Genomic DNA, 21942 nt, shown 5'->3' on the forward strand with positions numbered 1-21942 from the left:
TTTTTGTAACATAGAAGACAAATATGTAGGCTATTCAAAAATATTAATAAAAGTGCTTATTAGTCAAAGTGCTAATAAGCACTTTTGACAGTTACACAACACACAACACAGTCAATTGCTAATTAGTCAAAGTGCCCGGCAAATCCCGGCACTTTGACTTAATCATTTTTGATATATATTTTTTTTAAATGTTTATTACTAAAAGGTTATCATCTTAAAAATGGAATACCAAAGAAAGTATACAATAAATGTAAAAAAATAAAATGCAGTTTGTAAGTACTTACCTGTTGTATTAGACTCCATAACTTTTCTTTTCTTAAAATAATCTAGGTACGACACAATTCAAATTAAAAATTATTACATTTATTTCATTCTAAACACTTTGATATAGACCTCACAAACTATTAACCTTAAAGTGACAATTAAAAGCGTTGATAAAGCATAAACAATAAATAACAGTTGGGTTTGATGCACCTTGGATACCTAAAAACATGTATCAAATCTTTTCCGGCCCGATTTCGGAAAACGAACTTTTGGCCGCCCAGATTGATGAAATACTCCTATATGCGGCGGTCAATATGTATAAGGCCGTTGCATTTGGCCTGCATTGGGCAAGGTCAGTAAGGTTACAAACCCGCAAAATAATGTGCGTATTTTCGCGGAAAAATATATTTTAAATAAAATGGCTTATTATTAAAGAACCATCCTATGATTTCCCAATTTAAACATTCCGAAAAGTAATTTAAAAAAATAATAATATTCAAAATCAATTAATCTTGGATTGACATCCAACAAATAATAGTACCAAAAACAGTTTTTTTGTTCTAGAGCCCAAACAACTCATTTGACAAGTTTGTCGATATTTTTTTTGGGACACTCTGTATAGTAGATTTATAGGGGATGTAAATAACAGCAAAACTAATTAACATCAGTATATTCATTTAAGCAGCAACAATATCACAATATATTAATATTTTTTCAAAGACCATAGTATCAATAATTATAACAATATATTGCAAAGACAAATAAAAAAACAATTTTATATTGGCAAATTTCTTTACTAATAATAAAAGATATTCTCAGATTCTAAATAAAAAAATATTTTTGTGATTTTTTAAAAATCAATTTTATTCGTATTTAGGAACTTTATCGTAAAACATATTAAAATGGAACCTTAAATTATATTGTGCGTAAAGACGTGAACATTTTCATTTAGATTAAAGTTACAATACTTTGGGAAGCAACACTATTATAAATACAGTACAAATTATCAATATCATCGGCTTACTAATTTAAGCTTCTTAAGATTTAACAATCGTTATTATCGGATTCGTTAAAACAAAAAATACTATAAAAAGTAATAGGTCTTATAAGTAGTCAAAGTTTATTACAATAATAATATTAAGAGGATATTTTAGATTAGTAATATAAAATTGCATGGATAAGTACCACTACTTAAAATTATGACGAAAGTTATTCAATACGTATTTAACATTTTAACAATTGTTTATATAACAATATCTGAGGCGTTGCTGCAAAACTGGCATAAACCACATTTTCGTCAAAATTTAAATACGAGGTGCAATTATAGTCAATTCGTTTTTACATTACACGGTTGGATAATAATGAAGCAAGACTGGCCCAACCTATTGTGGGCGGGTTTTGCATTAGTATTTGAATGACTACTCATTTGACCGAGTGTTTGTTAATGCGTTACTATTTTGTTAGTGTCAATAAAATTTATTTAAAAAAAAACAGAGAGATTTACCTGATAAGCACAACTGAAGAGAAACATTAGAACAAGAAAAGTATAGGGGAGAGTGTTGTACCTTGGACCGGTCTCTACCTCAGGTCAATGTATTTTATTTTCTACCCACTGTTAATATTTCTTCGATGTGTCTAAATAGGTTGTTTAAAGACACAGTCAATGTTTTGTGTTTTGCATCGCGGTAAGTAATTTATTGAACAATTTGTTATCCGTCAACATCCGTTTAAATTGTTAAAATATTTTTATTATTACAATTGAAAACAGGTGTTTAAGCTTGATAGAAACTTATCATCCATTTTTTCTCTAAGAGACCAAACGAAAACATAAGCTACAGGTAAAGGTAAAAAAACACAAAGTCACGGTCTCATCAAATCCATATAATTTCTTAAAGCTACACGTGTTTCTTACTTATATATGTCTTATTATACAGGGTGACAATTTCAAGAGTAGCCATGGCTTATAATTTTTAAACCGTAAAAGATATAAAAAAATGCTTAAAACCGTTTCTATAGTAACAAGGGGGAACCAAAATGATGAATTTTTTAGGGATATACTATCATCCCCCTAACCCCCAGAGCCACCCCCTTAAAAATTTTAAATTGGAAGGGTAGTCGAGTGATACCTTGTTTGAAAGGTCTATTAATTCCCTATATTTTGCCGTCTTACTCATTAAAATCAATGCAACCATTTTCGAGATATGTATGTCCTTTTAAATGTTAGTCAATTCATTTTACTATCAGAATAAAAATATTTATTGTTAAAAGTTAAATTGTTAAAAGCCAAAACAAAACTCCAATAAATAGTACACTTATACTGAAATTATTGAATTGTCGGAATGGTATTTGGCGATGTAAAAAAAAGGAAAATTTTCGATGCCTGCCATTCTCGAAATATTTGTTGTTTTTTGTTTATTTAAATTTTGCCTTAAAATGTTCAATTTTTGGTTTGGTTAGTAATATCGTGGTTCTTTTTGTGATTTAAAGTTCTCTCACTGCTCTAGTTTTATTTTTACAATGGTTTATACGATCGCCGAAAGAGTTGAAATGATATTTATTTATGGTTCTCAAAATCGCTGTTTTCGTAGAAGTGCCACAATATTTAATGAGAGGCACCCAGATAAGCAGGTTGGGCATTATTACATCCAGAAGTTGGTAAGAAAATTTGAAGAAACTGGGTTTGTAGGTGATATAAAGAAAAATCAGCCAAGAATACTGGATGAAGCAACTCAGATTGAGGTTCTTGGGCATTTTGTTATGGATCCTGGTATGTCGACTCGTCAAGCAGCAGCTGCCACAGGAGTGTCTCGTGAATCAGTACGAAAGATATTAAAAATTAATAAATTCCATCCTTACAAGCTACAGATTGTTCAAGAACTTGGTGATGACGATCCAGACAGGCGGATCGAATTTTGTGAATTAATGACCCAAAAAATAATAAATGAGCCACGTTTTATAAAAAACATTTGTTTCAGTGACGACTTACTGGAGTGATGAGAATCCCCATATTTTTAGGGAAGGGCACACCCAATATCCCCAAAAAATAAATGTGTGGGCCGGAATTCTAGGGAATAATATAATTGGGCCATTGTTAATTGATGATAATCTAAATGGAGAAATTTATGCTGAAATGTTAGAAACAACTGTTGAGCCTTTAGTAATAACGGAATTGGAAAACCAAAGGGATGAAAATGGAGATCTTGTTCTTGATGAAAATTTATTGCATTTTCAACAAGATGGGGCCCCACCACATTATGTATTGCCTGTTAGAGAGTGGCTAGATAATCATTATCCAGACCAATGGATTGGTAGAAGAGGATCTATTGAGTGGCCGCCAAGATCGCCAGATCTCACCCCTCTCGATTTTTTTCTTTGGGGTCACCTAAAATCGGTCGTTTTCAAAACGCAGCCTGCCACCATTGAGGAGCTAAAACAAAGAATTACACAAGAGTGCCGATTATTAACAACTGAATTTTTAGAAATGTTCGTCAAGAGTTTGAAAACAGATTGTACTTTTGCTTGCAAAATAATGGAAGCCACTTTGAGCATTTAATAAAATAATTAAAGTTCAATGCAGATTTTTATTGTTTTAAAAATAGAATAAACGCAATATTGCAGAGTGTTTTCCTAGTTCTTAACCATTTGTACTAATGTTCAAATGTTAAATATTTTATGACATTTTCAAAATATGTTAATTTTATAAGAAATTAAAAAACACTTAAATAACCTTTAATAAAATATTAAAATTGGCATAACTCTAAAATAAATGCATTGATTATTATAAGTAGGGTCGCATAATATAGGGAATTAATAGACCTTTCAAACAAGGTATCACTCGACTACCCTTCCAATTTAAAATTTTTAAGGGGGTGGCTCTGGGGGTTAGGGGGATGATAGTATATCCCTAAAAAATTCATCATTTTGGTTCCCCCTTGTTACTATAGAAACGGTTTTAAGCATTTTTTTATATCTTTTACGGTTTAAAAATTATAAGCCATGGCTACTCTTGAAATTGTCACCCTGTATATGTTTTTACTTACACAGATCACATTACAACTCTGTTGTAATATGATCTGTGTAAGTCTAGGCCTGATGATGCTCCGATAGGAGCGAAACACGTGTAGCTTTAAGAAATTATATGGATTTGATGAGACCGTGTCTTTGTGTTTTTTTACCTTTGTTTTGTTTAAGCTTGATATTAATGAATGTATTTTTTACTTAAAGGCGTAACCTAAAAGTAGAAAGCAAAGAATTGCTGATATAATACCGTTGTGTACCTTGGGTCACTGAAAAGTCATGTACCTTGGACCGGTCGAAGGTTCATGACTTATTGCAAAGCACAATCTTATCGAAAATAATATCGTTTTTACGTTTATTTTAATTATATAGGTATACCTTAAAAGACTTTCTCTTATTTCAGATAGCCATATTGAAATGCCTCGAAGTAAAGTAGGTGCAAAAAGAGCGCATATAAACTCCCAGGATTTAATTGCGGCAGCTAATAAATGTATCAGTGGGGAGTTATCAATTAGGGTAGCGGCAAGATGCTATAACATATCCAAAACTACGCTTATCAGACACGTACAATCCTTCTGAAATTCGGGAGCTGCAGAATTTTTATATGTTGCTGCCGATAATGTGAAACAGGTTTTTAATAGAAAAGAAGAGATTGAGTTAAAAACCTATCTTCTCACTGCTGATGTTCGTACCTTAGCATACCAGTATGCAATTGGAAATCATAAGTTACGAGGGTGGATCAAATATTAATCGACCTTTAGTTACTGTAATTTATGTATGTCATTGATCGAAATGCCATCTCGTGGAGTGTTAGCTGGAAGCCTAAGGAATTTTTCTGTAATACCGACTGTTGTTACTTCTCAGTAATTTAGTCTCCTTTGCGATGAGTGAACAGAAAATCCATCCGCGTGTTGCGCAACGCATTATCATCAAGTTTCTTGCGAAAGAAAATGTCGGGCCGATCGAAATTTGGAATAGATTGAACTCTCAGTTTGGGGAATCGACTCTCCTCAAAAACTCAAGTGAAAGTGTGGCACAACAAATTGAGGGAAGGCCGTGTCAACGTTAAAAACAGCTCCCGCTGTGATTGTTTACAATGTCGGTGTTGATTGAAAATCCCGCCACCTGTGAAATTAGATCTGTGATTCGTTTTTTGAATGCTAAGAAAGTGAAACAAATTGAAATTGGATTTGATGAACCCTTTGATTTTAGAAGAACTGGTGCGAGCGATTGATGAAAAGCTTAAGGAAAAGCGTAAATTTACAATTAGTGCTCTCGCTATGGAATTTTCCCAAATCTCACGATCACTAATTCATGAAATTGTAACCGAAAAACTGAAATTTCGTAAACTTTTCTCACGTTGGGTACCAAAAATTCTTACTGAGGAACACACAACAAAACGGATGGGTAGTGCACTTCAGTTTTTAATTCATTATTTTCTGTCACAGAAGATGAAACTTGAGTTTCTTATGATACTCCTGAAACTAAGCGGCAATCAATGGAATGGAGGCATACTTCATTCCCAGCAAGGGTTAAGCCAAAACAAATCTTGACACTTCGAAAATTCATGTGCACAGTGTTTTGGGACAGGAAAAGCATCTTACTGATTGATTTCTTACCGCGAGGTTAAACAATCAATGCAGATGTTTAATGCGAGACACTTAGCAAATTGCGCTACGTAATACAGAATAAACGCCGACGATTTCTGTCAAAAGGTGTGGTTTTTCTTCAACACAATGCACAACCACACACTGCAAATGTGACGAGAAACCAGCCCTGACCTCGCTCCTAGCGATTTTAATCTGTTCTTACATCTTAAGTATTTCCTTGGAGATCAACACTTCAACAGTGACGAAGAGCTGAAAGAAAATGTTTCCATCTGGTTGAAGACACAGGCGGCAACCTTTTATGAAGAAGACGTAGAAAAACTTGTGTCACGCTATGACAAATGCCTGCAAAATTTCGGCACCTGTGTGGAAAAATAGTTTAAGAGTTGTAGATTTTTGTGCAATAAATATGTTTCCTGTATCTGTACACAATTTAATTTTATTACCAAACGGAACCCTACTTTCTGGACGTATCTCGCATGTTTTCTTTCATGTTATTCCACTGTTGCCTTGATAGGTGTGTTGTTTGATATCCTCTTGTTTAAATCATCCCTTAGTGTATTACGTTCTTCAGCGTTGCCAAGTGCATCAATATTGTATTTCCTGGCTATTGTTCCGCAGCTTACTAGTTTTTCCTTAAACCTAAAGTTGCCTAATTATGGGTTGTGATCTGATGCGATGTCGGCTCTTGGCGCTATTTTAGAATATTTTTAATTAATATGATTACGAATTATTTGTCTCTCTTTATCTTGAGGGGATTTCCATGTGTATAATGTTCTGGGTGATAGAATGTATTCGTGATGGTAAGGTCTTCCTCTTTACAGAATCGTATGAGCATTTCATTCCTTATTCAAAGTCCATATCTTCCCACAATGTCATCTATCTAGTCTCTTCCTATTTTCGCGTTGAAATCACCGAGTATTATATAGATTTCGTTTTTTTTTTACTGGCCTCATTAATTCCCACAGTTGTTCTTAGAATTGTTTGGTTTTATTGCATCGACAGTGTAAGATTTTTTCATAGTAGCGGTTAAAATTAATTATTTCAAATTTAGTTTCTTACCATAAAAAATATAGTTTAAATAAAATTTTTGTTGCACAATTTCTTTTATGTTTTAAAATATATAAACAATGCAAATGTAAAATTCTTATTTTTGAAAATTGAGTTGACAACTACTATTATATAATATACATATAATATATATAAATTTAAAACTTCCAAAATATCAATATTAATAATTTGCTTATATCGCACATGTAATCCAAAAGTGTCACTATACAAAATATCTTGAATAATTACATTAGAGACCTCTAGATGGCGCAAGTGTCATTATGGCTTACGCAATATTAATACGCTCGTGGCGGCAACAGTGAGATTAAATCAGTAATCAGTAGGAACGCGAATTCGGAGCAAAGAGCAAAGGGTACGCAAGGACTTGTGCATTTTTTGTTTAGTGACGGTTTAGCCCATTTTAATAAGGTAAGCAAAAGGTAATGCAAAAACGACACCTTTTGTTTAGACATTTTATCCATAGGCTTTCTCTCAAAAGGGTTATTTTAGGGAAAGATTATTTGTTTAGTGTCATTTTTCTGTTTAATATTTTTTTGTGCTTTTTGTAATTCCGGTATATATTTTACCACTTAAAGGAATTTATTATGTCCAATTTTTTAAATAATTTATATACAAGCATATATATATGGTTGAGTTTATATGTAGGTAATTACGTATATATGCGTCAAAGCATTGACGTACCAAAAAAAAAACTTAGGGAAATGTTTTTTATTTTAAATTACTCATAAAAATTAGTAGTTTTATGTGGAGCATAAGGATTTTTTTTCATTAACCCACATTCGGTCCGTTAAGTAATCATAAATAAAATTTTTATAGCGTTTACCTATAATGTACATCGTCATAAATTTAAACTAAAAAAATAACATCATGCTTATAGCAAAAATTTCGCAGTCACTTGCATAAATCAATGTACTTTTTTCTTTATTTTCAGGCCAATATGCAAAGAAGGGATCTAATTTTAAGGCTTGCTTTGGAAAATAAAATTTTGAATATCGGAAGTAATAATCTAGAACCACGTCCCAACATAATATTGTCAGACGAAGAAGCCCATTCAACCCGATATGAAAGCCCCACCCGATGTGCCAGTCCAACCCGATGTGAAAGCCAAACCCAACGTGAAACCCCAACCCGATATGACATTAGTGCAACCCGCTATGAAAGCCCAACCCGACGTGAAACTCCAAACCGATGTGACACTCTACCCCGATATGAAAGTCCTCATGCAGTACAAAAATCTTCTGCTTCAGATTCATCGTCTAGTAGCTCTTCAAGTAATACATCAACCTCAAGCAGTACAACTTCTTCGACGGAAACAGATCCATACGCAACTCATGAAGATGATGAGTATTATCCCCCTCAAGACATAGAGCAGTCATCCAGTAATGAATCAACGACTTCGAACCAAGAAAATAGACCAGAGCCAATAAAAAAACGAAGAAAGCTAATGATATTATCCAAAAAGAAACTCGCTAAAGTACTTCGAAATTCGGGTAAGCAGTATTTGTCTTTAGCAAAATCAAAGAAGGTTGTGGCTGCGAAGAAAATTGGTCCACCGTGTGGTCCGAAATGCCGTCTTAAATGCTCAGAAAAGATATCAGGTCAAAGACCAATTATTTTTGAGAGCTACTGGGGTTTGGCTAGTTTATCAAGATAAAGAGATTTTATTTCACGATGTATGGATATCATTTGTCCAAAATATCAGTATAAAATGATCAACAGTAATCGCAAATCAAAGCATGCTTTTTCGTTAACGGCAGACTCAGAAAAAATACGGGTATGTAAAATATTTTTTAAGAATACTCTGGGCATCAACGACAGACCCATTAGAACGGTTATAGAAAAACTTACCAGTCAATGTGTTGTGGAATCCGAAATGAGAGGGAAACACGGAAAACATAAAAAAATTAGTCAAGAAAAAATCGCTGGAATAAAAAAACATATCGATTCAGTGCCCCGAATCGAAAGCCACTATCTAAGGAAACAGACTACTCGAGAATTTATAGATGGTGGTAAAAATTTAATGGATCTATATAGAGACTATAAAGCGGATTATTTAAAAAATGGGAGTCAACCAGCAGAGGTACATACTTATAAAAGAATTTCCAAGAGTGATTATAATATCAGTTTCTTTGTACCAAAGAAGGACCAATGCAAACTTTGCACCTCATACCGTATCGCGGAAGGAAATCGAAAGTTGGAGCTCGCAGAGAAATATGAACAGCATCTTTTGGAGAAGGACATGAGTAGAACGGAGAAGGAAGCCGATAAGAAAAATGTATCGAATACTTTTATTGTATCATACTATGACTGGTGACTGATACTACTGACGGTTTTGCCCTTACCTAAAGGCGATGTTTCCACATTTTACTATAAGTCTAAATTAAATGCGTTTAATTTCACGATGACTGAACTTGTCAACGATAGCTGCGAATGTTTTGTTTGGAACGAAATTGAGAACGAAATATTTCTATTTTTTTTTTAATTTTATGGTTTGAAAAATTTTGACAAATTCTAAAAATATTGCATATAATAAATGGAAAAGTGACACTATCAATCAAAAAACTAAAAAATAAACAAATAAAAGAATTTATTTTCCATTTTTGTTTAGTAAAATGGTTAAAGCCAAAACATCGTTCTTTAAATTGCTCTCCTGAAAAATTTACATTTTTCGTACAGTGACACTTTTGGATTACATGTGCGATATCTCGACAATTTTATTTTTATGCTTGGGCCACTTGTGCAGCAAACGCCTCATTTGTAGTCATCAATAAAAACAAATACATATATGGCAAAAATAAACTACTGTACTATATAAGGATAGGGAACTAGTCATTTATTCACCATTCATAACTACCATTCAAATTCCATGGGATAAATATTTTTAAAACATATAACGTAATTCAATCATAGAATATCATGGATTTGAGTTACTATACCGCGACTTTCTTTTCTGCCAAAACTGAAATATTGTTATCATTTCTTAAAAATCTCCAAACCAACGATGAAAATCTTCTTTAATCGAATATTTTTTGGTAAAAAAGAAATATTTTGAAATATTATAAACCCCAATGCACTGCAACACAATCAACAAACATTCAGCACCTACTACGTAAACCCTTAGCTATGCTGACGACATATGTGGAATTTCTTTAATCGTTTTCTTGGTGGTAAGCAAAGCTTTTTTACCAGGTTTTGCGATCTTTTTGATAAGACTGGTTAACGCGTGTTTCGTTGGTGCTATGTAATATTTTAAGCCGAGTTTTTTCTTTAATGCAAAGTTTTCTGCTGCCTTAAGCCGTCTGTAGTAAGTGAGGAACAATGGGTCTTCGCATAGTGGAGGATGAACAGGTTCAGTTTGACCGAAGCCGATTTTTAGTAAATTTTCACCCACATTAAGGAGGTTTTCTTTATTCTGAAAATTAAAAGAAAGTTAAGGAACAGTAATGGAAAAGCGACAAATATATTAAATTTGCAATAATGTAAAAGTTTAGTTAGTTATGGAACGGACTTATGGTCGAGTATCGAATCTTTTTACAGAGTATTCGAGTTAGTCGACGACGAACGCCTAAATTTTTCCCTGGTTTAAAGTAACTTTAGAGTGGTTTTAACATTATTTGGTTGGAGTTGTGTCATTTGATAGTGAATTTGTAGCGGGTGTTTTACCTTTGACGTCGCAGGGTATCCGTCAACCCCCCTCACTATTTCTTTGTACAGTTATAGGAGAAAAAGTTGACAAAATGCCTCGGGCGCCACTCTAAGTAATTAAAGGAGCTTAGAGTCCTCTCTAGCCTCTCGGGTAAGCCTTTAGACAGTGGAGAAACCAGGTAAAGATTGAAAGTAGACTGTCCGGTTATAATGTGATCTTATTGCTCTTAATCTTTATTATTACAAATATTAATAAGTAAGTAACAGTTTTGGTTGCTTAAAACTAAATGAACAAAAGTGTCCTTAAAATCTAACAATCTCCATTACCAATTTCGATGATTAAGCGCAGGCAGTTATTTGGAAAAATGTACTGAAAAATTCGGCACTCTATGACGCAAAATAGTTTGATTTAAGGGACGGGGTTATGATGTTTTGTACAAGCGGTTACGGATGACATTCGTGAAGCAAAGCCGGAAACTCAACACCAATCAAGCGAAGCAATCTCAATCAATCGGTCAACAAAATGAACCCGCAGTGAGTGTTTCTCTGGTTCCAAACAAGAATGTAATTTTTCGCGAACGGAACTAATGAAACGTTGGCTTAATTACCCGTTTACTACCTGCCCTACAAAACACGAAGAAAGATGGGCCCAAACAACAATTTTAAAATTAAATAAAACGGAACGGGACGGAACGATATCAATAGCAACGGATTCGATAAAGATCTTAATACGCGAGCTTGGAAGCGGCCGCTAAACTGTCAGCAGGTGGCTCTTACCTAACCCAATTCACACTGTCAACGTCAAGACAAAATTAAACGTAAATATTGAAAATTTAATGGTATTGAACTACGGAGAAAATACTGGTACTTCGCTCGAAAGGTATGGTACGACCTTACTTCGACGAATGTGACACCCTGGTGGACCTGGAACCTTTTTATACCCATCGCAGGAATTTGGATGCCGACGACTCACGAACATCCTCGGAACCAATCGTTGGATAAAAATGCAATTGGGAAAACTTAATGAAAATAGAGTTTTTCCTCATGAAAACGGTATGGATTTATAGGCTATGACCTTATATGGTAAACAAACTTACTTTTAGCTCTCGGGTATTTCTAGGTGAAAACAGCGAGTTAACTATTCGAATATGCCAAACTCCTTTTTAAAAAATACAATATTTATTTCGTACAAACTTAGCGTAGCTACAATTTCAACTGACTAACTAAAAATTACAAATGGTGGATATTTATATGAGTAAAAAAGCAAGTTAAGCATAAGCAATGATCAGCATTCTCCATAAGGGACTGTGACATAACTCCTCCACCCCTAGTGACAGCTCTACCGCTAAGGAAGCTGGATCGACTGCTGGTTGTCCTCTTGGCATTCTTTCTGAGTACAGTACCTTTTTCTCAATTTGGCATAACATAGGTAGCTAATCCCAGTTACCAACATGATATAGATAAGGAATGATATTGTCCAAAATGAGGGTACAGCGGCTACTCTGAAGAATTCTAGTGAAGGGTCGATTGCAACTATATAGCTCTGCAACTCCTGAAGTTCATCTAGCTTTACATCGGTTGATGTGAAACTTAGGTTTAGTAGTGGCAATGGTTCATTGATCTTGTTTAGATCTAGAAACAGTAGTGGTTGTGGGCTGAAGTTTGTGGGTTTATCATCGTTAGTAATGATAAGTTCGTTGACCTTGGCCAAACAGTGGTTCGGAATATTAACCATATAGGATCCCATAAGCTGAACCTCTTCTTCTTGTGCTTGGCATTTCAGTAGAACTAGTGCTTCTTTTGGTAAGGCAAATAACCAGTTGTTTGAGCTAGATAACTGGTTAATTATGATGTGGTTAAGAACCACTTGTATCTGGCTACATATGGAAGTGCTTTTGACATAGGACAGCAGGTGGACTTCGCAAGGGCTAGATTCCTGAACATCTTGTAGATTAGATTTGTCACAGAGGAACAGCTGTGTGGAGACTTCTTGACAAGCCTGGCTTTGATATGCGTAATGCAATTTGTTTTTTATTATATATTTATTTCTCGGTAATATAACCTTAAACCGACTCTGTACAAGGACAGGGGCAGCATATAAGTGAAATATCTCAAAATATTCGTTAAATGTTACGGGAACATGTAGCATAAATGTAATTCTATTATTTAGAATGTAAGAGCTTATTTTTATTATTTTTTCTATTCAAAGCATGTTCTCTATAATACTAGGATGCATCGTTTTAAGTTTAGCAAAAGTTATAGAGCTTGTAACGTAGAATCTATAAATTCATAAACATTAACAAGAGCATCAAGAATGTTTCTAATATTATTAGAATTATGAGTATGATCAAAATCTTTTAGAACATCAGCTATTTGATTTATCCGTAATTCCAACATTTCTTCTCGCTTAGCAATTGGTAAAATTGTGTTGTTAAATTTCTTTATAATACTAAGGATTAAGGAGTTTTGGTTCATTACACTTTGAGACAATTTATTGTCATTCTTTTGCAGTTCATCGATGAGATGGTCGTAACGTTCACCATCCGCTGCATCTAAGTTACCGGTTATAACCTTAAATGCTGAGCCTACAATATTGATCAACCCGCGTTTCATTCTGTTAGGATGTGGTACAAGCTCTTTAAGTTTATTCTCTACTCTATTTTGAATTAAATCTAATATTTTAAGATAATCATAATTATCTGGCAGATACTGAGGATGTTTAATTAAAAGTGTAGTGATATTTATTGATTTTCTATGCAATTTGTTCATCTCCAACATTACCGGATTAAGGACATAAACATGAATTAAATTATATTCAAAATCGCGAATTTTAGGATGCCCTAATTTAATTGATAGAATTCCAGGATTGTCCTCTAATTTGCTTAAGGTAATCCGATCTTGAGGTAATCCGATAGTAGAGTCGCACTGCAAATAATTTTTTTCTTAGCCTAAGCCTGTGGTTGCGATAAAGTAAATGTATGCTTAATATATAAAAATTACTATAAAAATTAAAAAGCAAATAAATCTAATAAAAACTTAAATTAATAAACGAACCTACCTTTTTCAGTCGAAACTGTACGTGTTTCTCAAAGGCCTTTAATATTGTCCATATGAATCTTTTTATGAGAATTTGTCGCTAAGTTTTTGCCGACTATGTTTTTTAATAAAAATCTTTTGTTCGGGCTTAAAAAACTCTGGGCTATCACGTTTCTGGTTAATGTTTTTTATAACATGTTCTTTATTTCTCATAAGAATTTCGTTAATTTTCGCGTATAGGATTTTTGATTTATCTTTATGTTCACTGATGTAATCTGATAGTAAAATGTGATCAAGATTAAAATCAAAGGGGTCATCTGAGGTTATATGTCCGTTAATTATGTCTATTGGCTTAAGTTTGGTGACTGAATGAAGGGTGTGATTATATGCTAAGACAGCATATTTTATTTTTTGGTCTATTCTTGAGTTTTTAAATCCTTGGGCATCTAACATGTTCGGAGATAGTGGAATGGAATCTTTCTATTACTCCATTAGATTGAGGGTGATTAGGCGAAATAAAATGAATTTTTATTTTATGTAATTGGAGAAGTTCTGTGATAACTGTATTTTTAAATTCGGTTCCATTGTCTGAAATAACCTGTTTGGGTATACCGTGATGTGAAAAGAAAGAAATGAGGTGGTCTGCTATTTCATTAGCCGCCAATGATTTAAGCATATAAGCTTGAGCATATTTGGAAAAACTATCTAAGATTGTTAAGAATTTTGTTTTTTCTAGGGTGTAGGTGTCAACATGTATAATTTCAAACGGGTAGCAGTAGAGGTTATATTCATTGTTTTAATACAAAGCTCGCATTCATTAATAAAAGTTTGTACCGAATTTTTCAAATTTGGCCAATAATATTTTGCTTTAATTTTTTCTACGGTCTCTTCAATACCTCTGTGGTTACTTTTTTCTTTCATGGTAGTTTTGAATAATTTCGGGTATATTGTTTTTATCAGTGACATCCAATAGCTTATTAAGACATCTTTTAAATTAAAGACTTGGCCATCTAAAATTTTTTCGAATAACTTCGCAAAAAGGTTCATAGACATCGTCATTTTCAAAATATAAATAATAAAGTTTATTGGGAACAACTATTTCTCAACTCGGACCACACTGCCTCTGGACGGGGTGATGGAACTTTTGGAGATCTGTCTTCGTAATTCTTACTTTCAGGTCAAGGATAGATTCTACGCCCAAGACGAAGGACTTCCGATGGGTTCATCCCTTTCCCCAGTAATAGCAAACATCCTCATGGAATGGTTCGAGGAACATGCAATAGATGCCTCCCATTGCAAACCCAAGCTCTGGCTTCGATATGTGGACGACACCTTCATCATCTGGGACAAAGAGGAAAAAGCACTTCAGGAGTTTCTGCTTCACATCAACAGCTTCAGACCAACAATCAAGTTCACGACGGAGACAGAGAAGGACTCAGCTTCCTTTCCTAGATGTCCTCGTTAAAAAGGTCGGTGGAAATCTACGAACTTCAGTTTATAGAAAACCAACACACACGGGTCAGTATCTTCACTATGAGGCCAACCACCCTGCAACCACCAAAGTAGGCATCATAAGATCCCTCTACAATAGAGCTCGAACCATCTGTAGAAGCGACGAGGATCTCAAGACTGAAGTGGATACCATCTACAAAGACCTACAACAGAATGGATATCCAAAGAAGTAATAAGTAGGACCATCCAAAGGACGCGTCCAAATCAAATCAGAGACGAGGCCACCACGACAACCAGACTTCTACCCATACCTTACATTAGGGGTACATCGGAAAAAATCCGACGCATTGCCAGCAAGTACAATATTAGAACTGCCTTTAGATCTAGCACCACTATCAGAAGCGTGGTATCAAAGACCAAACCAGATGGCCTGTTGGATACCAAAAATTGCGTCTACCGGATCCCATGTGAGTGCGGTGACTCATACATAGGTGAAACGAAGCGCCCCCTAGAAGTCAGAGCGAAGGAACATCGCAGCTGGACCCAAAGAGGAGAGGTTTCCAAATCCGGAATAGCAGAGCACGCGTGGCATAATGGACACAATATCCATTGGTCAGAAGCCAAGATTCTGCACAAGGAACAGCACTGGCGGAAGAGGAAGTTCGTAGAGGCAACTTTCATTTTACAGAATCAGGGGCTCTTCAGCCAGCCAAGCGTCGATATACCCAACATCTGGAAGCCTCTACTCTCAGGACAGTGTAGGATCTAGAGAGAGGCGTGTCCTCCCCCCAACTCTTTTCACGGATGACTTTCCTTTCCGCATCGCTGCACACATCTAGCATATAAGCCTATAGAATAGTAGTTTGATGTCAGTTTACACCTGATAACGGTTGGAAATACTTACCAACCGAAACGTCGTGTTACATTAAATAAATAAGACAATTTAAGTCCGACAAGATGTTTTCACTGTACCATTGTCTACCACCTTTAAAAACACAACAACTATTTCCTTAATAAACTTTAAAATGTCATTTTCAAAATTATTTTTACTAATCTGAACCAAAATTCTTCTTTTCTTTTCGAGAAGAATTGTTATTCTTGGTTTTGTCGGTGAATGATTTACCAAGGATATAAATATTTGGTTTGCATCATAATTAATAGGACCTTTGATTATTGGTACACCTACAATCGGATCCTGTTCTTGATTTGTATGTATGGTGTCATTTTCATCGGGTTCCTGTTCATGTTCTGGTTCCTGTTGCTTATCAGGCATCTCCCTTATGTCATCGTCGGGGTTAACAAACACTGAGGCTAAATCTACGTTATCATTATTGGTGTTATTTTCCTTAGACGTTGAGGGTAGACCAGTGCCTTCTTCTTCAAGTTGTTTGTTAAATTCTTCTATATATTTTTTCAGTGAAAAATCTCCTTCTTTAACGTGTAACTCGATACGAGATAGAGCATTTGCTTTGGTGTTAGCTTTTCCTTTTTTATAAGTGATGTTGTAGTCGTATTCTTCGAGTTTAATACGCCAGCGTAAAAGTTTTGAACTTGGGTCTTTGAGCGAAAAAAGCCATTGAAGTGGTTTGTGGTCTGTGATTATGTTAAACTTTCGACCAAATAAGTGGGGCCTAAAGTATTTAGTAGCCCAGACTAAACTTAAACACTCCTTTTCTATTGTAGAATAATTTTGCTTTGAGTCATTAAGTGTTCTGGAGGCGTAAGATACTGGCAATTCTCTTCCTGGAGGTCCTTGGCTTAAAACAGCTCCTAAGGCAATATTACTACAAGTGTCGTAACAACTTTTCCGATGGAGCGCACTGTTTCGCCCCGTCGTCTGATCGCCCCGTGGCCCCGTCGATTCATTTAAATAATTATGTACTTGCACTTTATATTATCCTGTATTGATTGTATTTAGATATTAGGTTTTTGAAGCCGAACGGAATGGTTGTTTTGATAGATTTAATTATACTGGTGACACGTTATTGAGTTATTTTACGGATATACCTGGTAGTAATAAAATATGTTTTGTTTTATTACTACATGCCTACCTTATAAGGGGTTTCAATTTTTTTTAAAGTCTAGTCGGACCCGTCGATTTTTGTTTTGAGAGTGTGGTATTTACTTTTATACTCTTTGGGAGAGTATTTTGTCTTTTGAAAAATGTTTTTAGGAGCCTCTTTTGGGGGCCTATACCTATATTTCATTAATAGGAATTCCTGCTGATGAGATATACGCCCCTTTAGGAAAAAAAATAATAGATAGGTAGGTACTTTTTTTTCTCGCACTAAGGCATTTCGCATTTTTCCTTAAAAGCCCTTATTATTTAAATAAAAATTATATTATTTTTATTCCCTATACAGTGCAAAACTATAATGTGTGTAACAAATCCTAATAAGAAAATGAAGTGGGACAGTCAAAATTATGTTTGAACTCGAATTCATTTCAACTTAAACAATCGAAAAAAAGTGTTTTTTATTTTTGCATTTTTTAAAGTATTTTTTATTCAAAGTAAGTATTATTTATTTTGCATCTATTTTTTGACTTTGACGTTGTCATAATTTTAGGTTGAAATGATTGTTGAGTAAACCAAAAAGAAAACGAAAGTTGATCTAAAAAATATCCTAAATAACATAAAAATTCCTATTATATTGCCTGTTGTTTACGTTGATTCTATATACCTATAGGTATCTGAACAAGATTTTTTCCGGGCATGAATTGTGCAGCGGCCTTAAGAGCGTAATCCAATTCAGCCAAGAAAATTTCAAAAATCGTACAGAAGGGTTCAAAGTAGTACAGAAGGGGTAACGCTTAGTACGATCGATTATCAATCAACGATATCGATTAGCAATCACTCAACGATATTAGAATTTAGCCGGTAAAAACTGCGTTGAAAGCCTTTTCTGGATAGATGAGATCTAAGAAACTAGCGCTTTTTTAATATTATTTTTTTATAAAATTGTTAGTTAATGGATTAATCTAGACATCTGTAGAATCAATTTTTTGAAATTTAAATTGTAAACAGCTAAAATATAGCGTTGAAAATTACCTTAATTTTCTGTATGTCTAAGCATTGTTTTTTATATGATTTTAGGCCTAATTAAAAAAAATAAAACTACAGAAGTCTAGTTTTGTTCTTTCTGAACAAATATTTTAAAACCCCATATCAAAAAACCTTTTAGATTCTTAGATCTCATCTATCCAGAAAAGCCCTTTTTTGGCCAATTTTCGCAGGCGTATAAAGCCTCTTTTTTTGGGCGACTCTCTGTTTGTAAGGTTGGCGCATCAGCTATAATTTTTTTTGGCCAATGTGCACCTCACGTTATTTTAATTAAATTGTTAAAAGTTGATTCAGAGGTCATAATTTTATTTAGAAATACTACCTACATATTTAATATATCAATACCAAAAGTAGATTATTATATTTTATTTTCTGGTTTTTGGCTTGTCTTTTAATTTATTACTTCTATGACTGCACAATTTCACCTGGCCAAATGAAACCTTTAAAACGAGGTATTTTATTAAATTTGTCCTTATTCTAATTTAAAATCATAAAGCTATCTCCTCCCTCTATTAAGGTACCTACCTAGGGGTAGCTGGTTGCCGATGCCGGGTTAATTCCATAAGGTTGATGAATATAATAATATTGTATTGTCATAAGACAAAAACCCAATGTTTGTGAAAAATTTTGTTACAATCGGTTAAGTAGAAGTAGTTCAAAAGTCAAAAAGTTAGTGCAATATTTGAAACAATCAAAATGTACATATATTTTAGATACGGGCCGAAGATGATTAAAACTGTTAAAAAACAGATTTTATTAATACTAATATACCTAAAATAACTTAATTAACGTGTCACCAGCAAATCTATCTAAATGAAAACAACCATTTCAGCTTTCAGCCTCGAAAAACGTTTTATTTATTATACAGGTAATACAATTTCAGCGATGGCTTGACGGGGCCACGGGGCGATAAGGCGACGGGGCAATACCAGTGCGCTCTATCTGAAAAGTTGTTACGTAGACTCTTGTAATATTACTAGCGTCCGTTGTCAGGTTATATTGCAATATTGGCTCGCTTGTTAGAAGATTTTTACATGTTTCAAAACAATCTAGAAATTCTTGGTCGTGTACAATCCTTGCTCCCTTTTTTAGACACTTCGTAAGAGGTTTAGTTATTCTTGCGAATCCCTTGATAAACTTTCTATAGTATCCCAGCAGTCCGAGGAATCCCTTAATTCCCCTTGTTGTTTTGGGAATTAGATATTTCTTGATAGCGATGATCTTTTCGGGGTTGGGTTTTACTCCATGAGGGGTAACGATATGACCAAGATAGGCTACCTCTCGTCGTAGGAATTCGCTTTTGTCATGTTGTATTTTGAAGTTCGCTTCCCTTAATCTCTGAAATACTTGTTTAAGGTTTTCAATATGTTCTTGTAGTGACGACGAAAAGATGATTATGTCGTCCATGTAGACTAGACATTTCTCGTTTTGGATACCCTTGAGTATAGAATCCATTGCTCTTTGGAACGTCGCAGGGGCGTTCTTAAGCCCGAAAGGCATTGTTAGATACTCAAAGTGTCCACTTTCTGTGCTAAAGGCGGTCTTTTCAATATCCTTTTCATCCATCTCAATCTGGTGGAATCCCGACGCTAGGTCCAAAGTAGTAAAGTACTGACACCTTCCTAATTTGTCCAGTAAGTCTGTTATATTTGGAACAGGAAATTTATCACCAATGGTCTTTTCATTTAATTTTCGGTAATCCACAACTACTCTCCATTTTTGTTGGCCGGAAACGTCCATCTTTTTTGGGACTACCCAAATTGGGCTCGACCAGGGGCTATTTGATGGTCTTATGATATTTTGATTTAACATTTTGTTTATCTGACATTCTACTTCTTTTTTATGGATAAACGGGTATCTATAGGACTTGGTATAAATGGGAATTTCATCTGTTGTTTTTATTGAGTGTTTTATTTTTGTTGTAAAAGGGCTGGTCTTCCTGATAAAAAACGTCAGCGTATTTTTTACAGAGGTTAATAGCTTCCTTTTCTTCAGGATTTACGTGATCTACTCTAATTTTTGAAGAATCTAATGTAGGATTATCGCAATGCGCGTCATTAAAATTGTTGGGGTTAATGTCAGTAAAAATTTTTCGAGAAAATTTTTCTACTTCTAATGGTTCAGAAAAATCTCAAATAACTTCGTCACAAGAATTATTTAAAATCGTGGTTAGCGCATGACCGTTTTTTGCTAAAGGTAAACATTCGGGGATTTCGCAATTATGTATTTTCGTCTGCGGTATTATAACTTCTCCATTTTGAATATTAGTTTTAATTTTTATGACTTGCTCGGTTCTAGAAGGAACAGTTACACAATTCCATTTTGGTCTTATGAAATTCTAATTTGATTTTCGAAAACGGCGTAACTAGAAAGCCTTTTTTAAAATCGATATTAGCTTCTAGCAGTTTTAGATTATCTAATCCTATTAAACCGTCAAAAACATTATGAAACTTAAATAAATAAAACTTTAAGTCTTTATTTTTTTGCGATTTAAAAATTTTTGAAGCCGGTACTGTGGTACTAGAAAAACTGTGCTAACGATAAAAGGGTCATTGATAATTCGGTCAGGAAAAAATTTAAAAGCAATTTCCGGATTTAAAAATGATTTTGTTGACCCTGAATCGATTAAAAGTTTTATACCGTATTCCGGGAAAATTATATATGATAATTCGCTGGAATTCGAATTAGGAGAGTTTAAGGATATTACTATTTCTCGTTGCTGAGATGACTTCGCTTGCGAAAATGTGATTCTTGTAGGTGATGATTTTCAGTATTCCCATCATCAGCTGTGGTTTCGTTGGCCATCTCATATGAACTTGTCGTCTCATCGGTAACTTCCGAGCGTTTTCGTTATCATCATACATTTCTGTGGAATATAATTCCTCAAAGATGAAATTGGGTTGGCTTCCTGTATTTCGAAATAAACTCCTGGACAAAATTATCGCACCACTTGATTTTTAGAGATTTTTTTTTAATAAAGATAAATAAATAAGCAAACTTATAAGCATTGTTAACTATGCATTATTAATTAACAAAAACAATTATATTCTATTTAACAAAACGAGATTTAAGTAACTAAATTCAATACAAGGAAAAGCATCGATTTTCACTAACTTCAATTTTGATACAAAAATAAAACAATAGACCCATAATGAATTCTTAATAACGTGTATTGCCACCTCTAGCTGCAATGACCGCTTGAAGTCTTCGCAGCATTCCTCGTATCAAATTATGAAAACTTTCCTGCGGATGTATTCTCACTCCTCACGAGCAGCATGTTCCATGATAAAGCATAAACATAGTTTTTGTCCAGTTCTGCTTTTTATACGAGAAAAGATATTATAACTGTTTTAACTGATATTTATTTTTATTTAAATTTTCTTGACAAAATAATTAGTGGTGCGATAATTTTGTCCAGGAGTTTATGTTTTGATTTTTGTTATGTGGTTGGTTTGGCTTAGGGCCACTAGAATAAATGCTCATTGGTTCAGGGGCAGGCAGTGGTTTATTTTGGTTGGGTCCAAATACATTGACCTGATTTGGTCTGGGATAAATTTTAGACGACGGAAAAGGGAATCGTTGAAAATTATTTCCAGGGTTTCGTTGGAAATTATTCCCAAAATAATTTTGCCTAAAAAGGTTAAGATTTCCAGAAGGAAGTCTAAAAATATTTGGCCTTGGCATTGGGGTTTGATGATTATTAAAATAAGAAAAAGATTGGGGTCTATTTTGACTATAAATTAGTTGCGTTCTATTTTGTTGGGGTTGAGATGTATTATTTGATTTAAT

General features: G+C 34.2%; 1 protein-coding gene across 1 annotated transcript in view; it reads right to left on the minus strand.

The window, feature by feature from the left end:
- Positions 1-1555: 1555 nt before the first annotated feature.
- LOC126744880 (uncharacterized) overlaps positions 1556-21942 on the minus strand; it is a 29105-nt gene continuing 8718 nt past the window's right edge. Inside the window, exon 5 of the mRNA XM_050452453.1 lies at positions 1556-10371. Coding sequence (XP_050308410.1) covers positions 10081-10371 — 291 coding nt within the window. The 3' untranslated portion in view covers positions 1556-10080. The remainder of the gene's footprint in view (positions 10372-21942) is intronic.

The sequence above is a fragment of the Anthonomus grandis genome, chromosome 15 (assembly GCF_022605725.1).
Source record: "Anthonomus grandis grandis chromosome 15, icAntGran1.3, whole genome shotgun sequence".
Classification (NCBI taxonomy): Eukaryota; Metazoa; Arthropoda; class Insecta; order Coleoptera; family Curculionidae; genus Anthonomus; species Anthonomus grandis.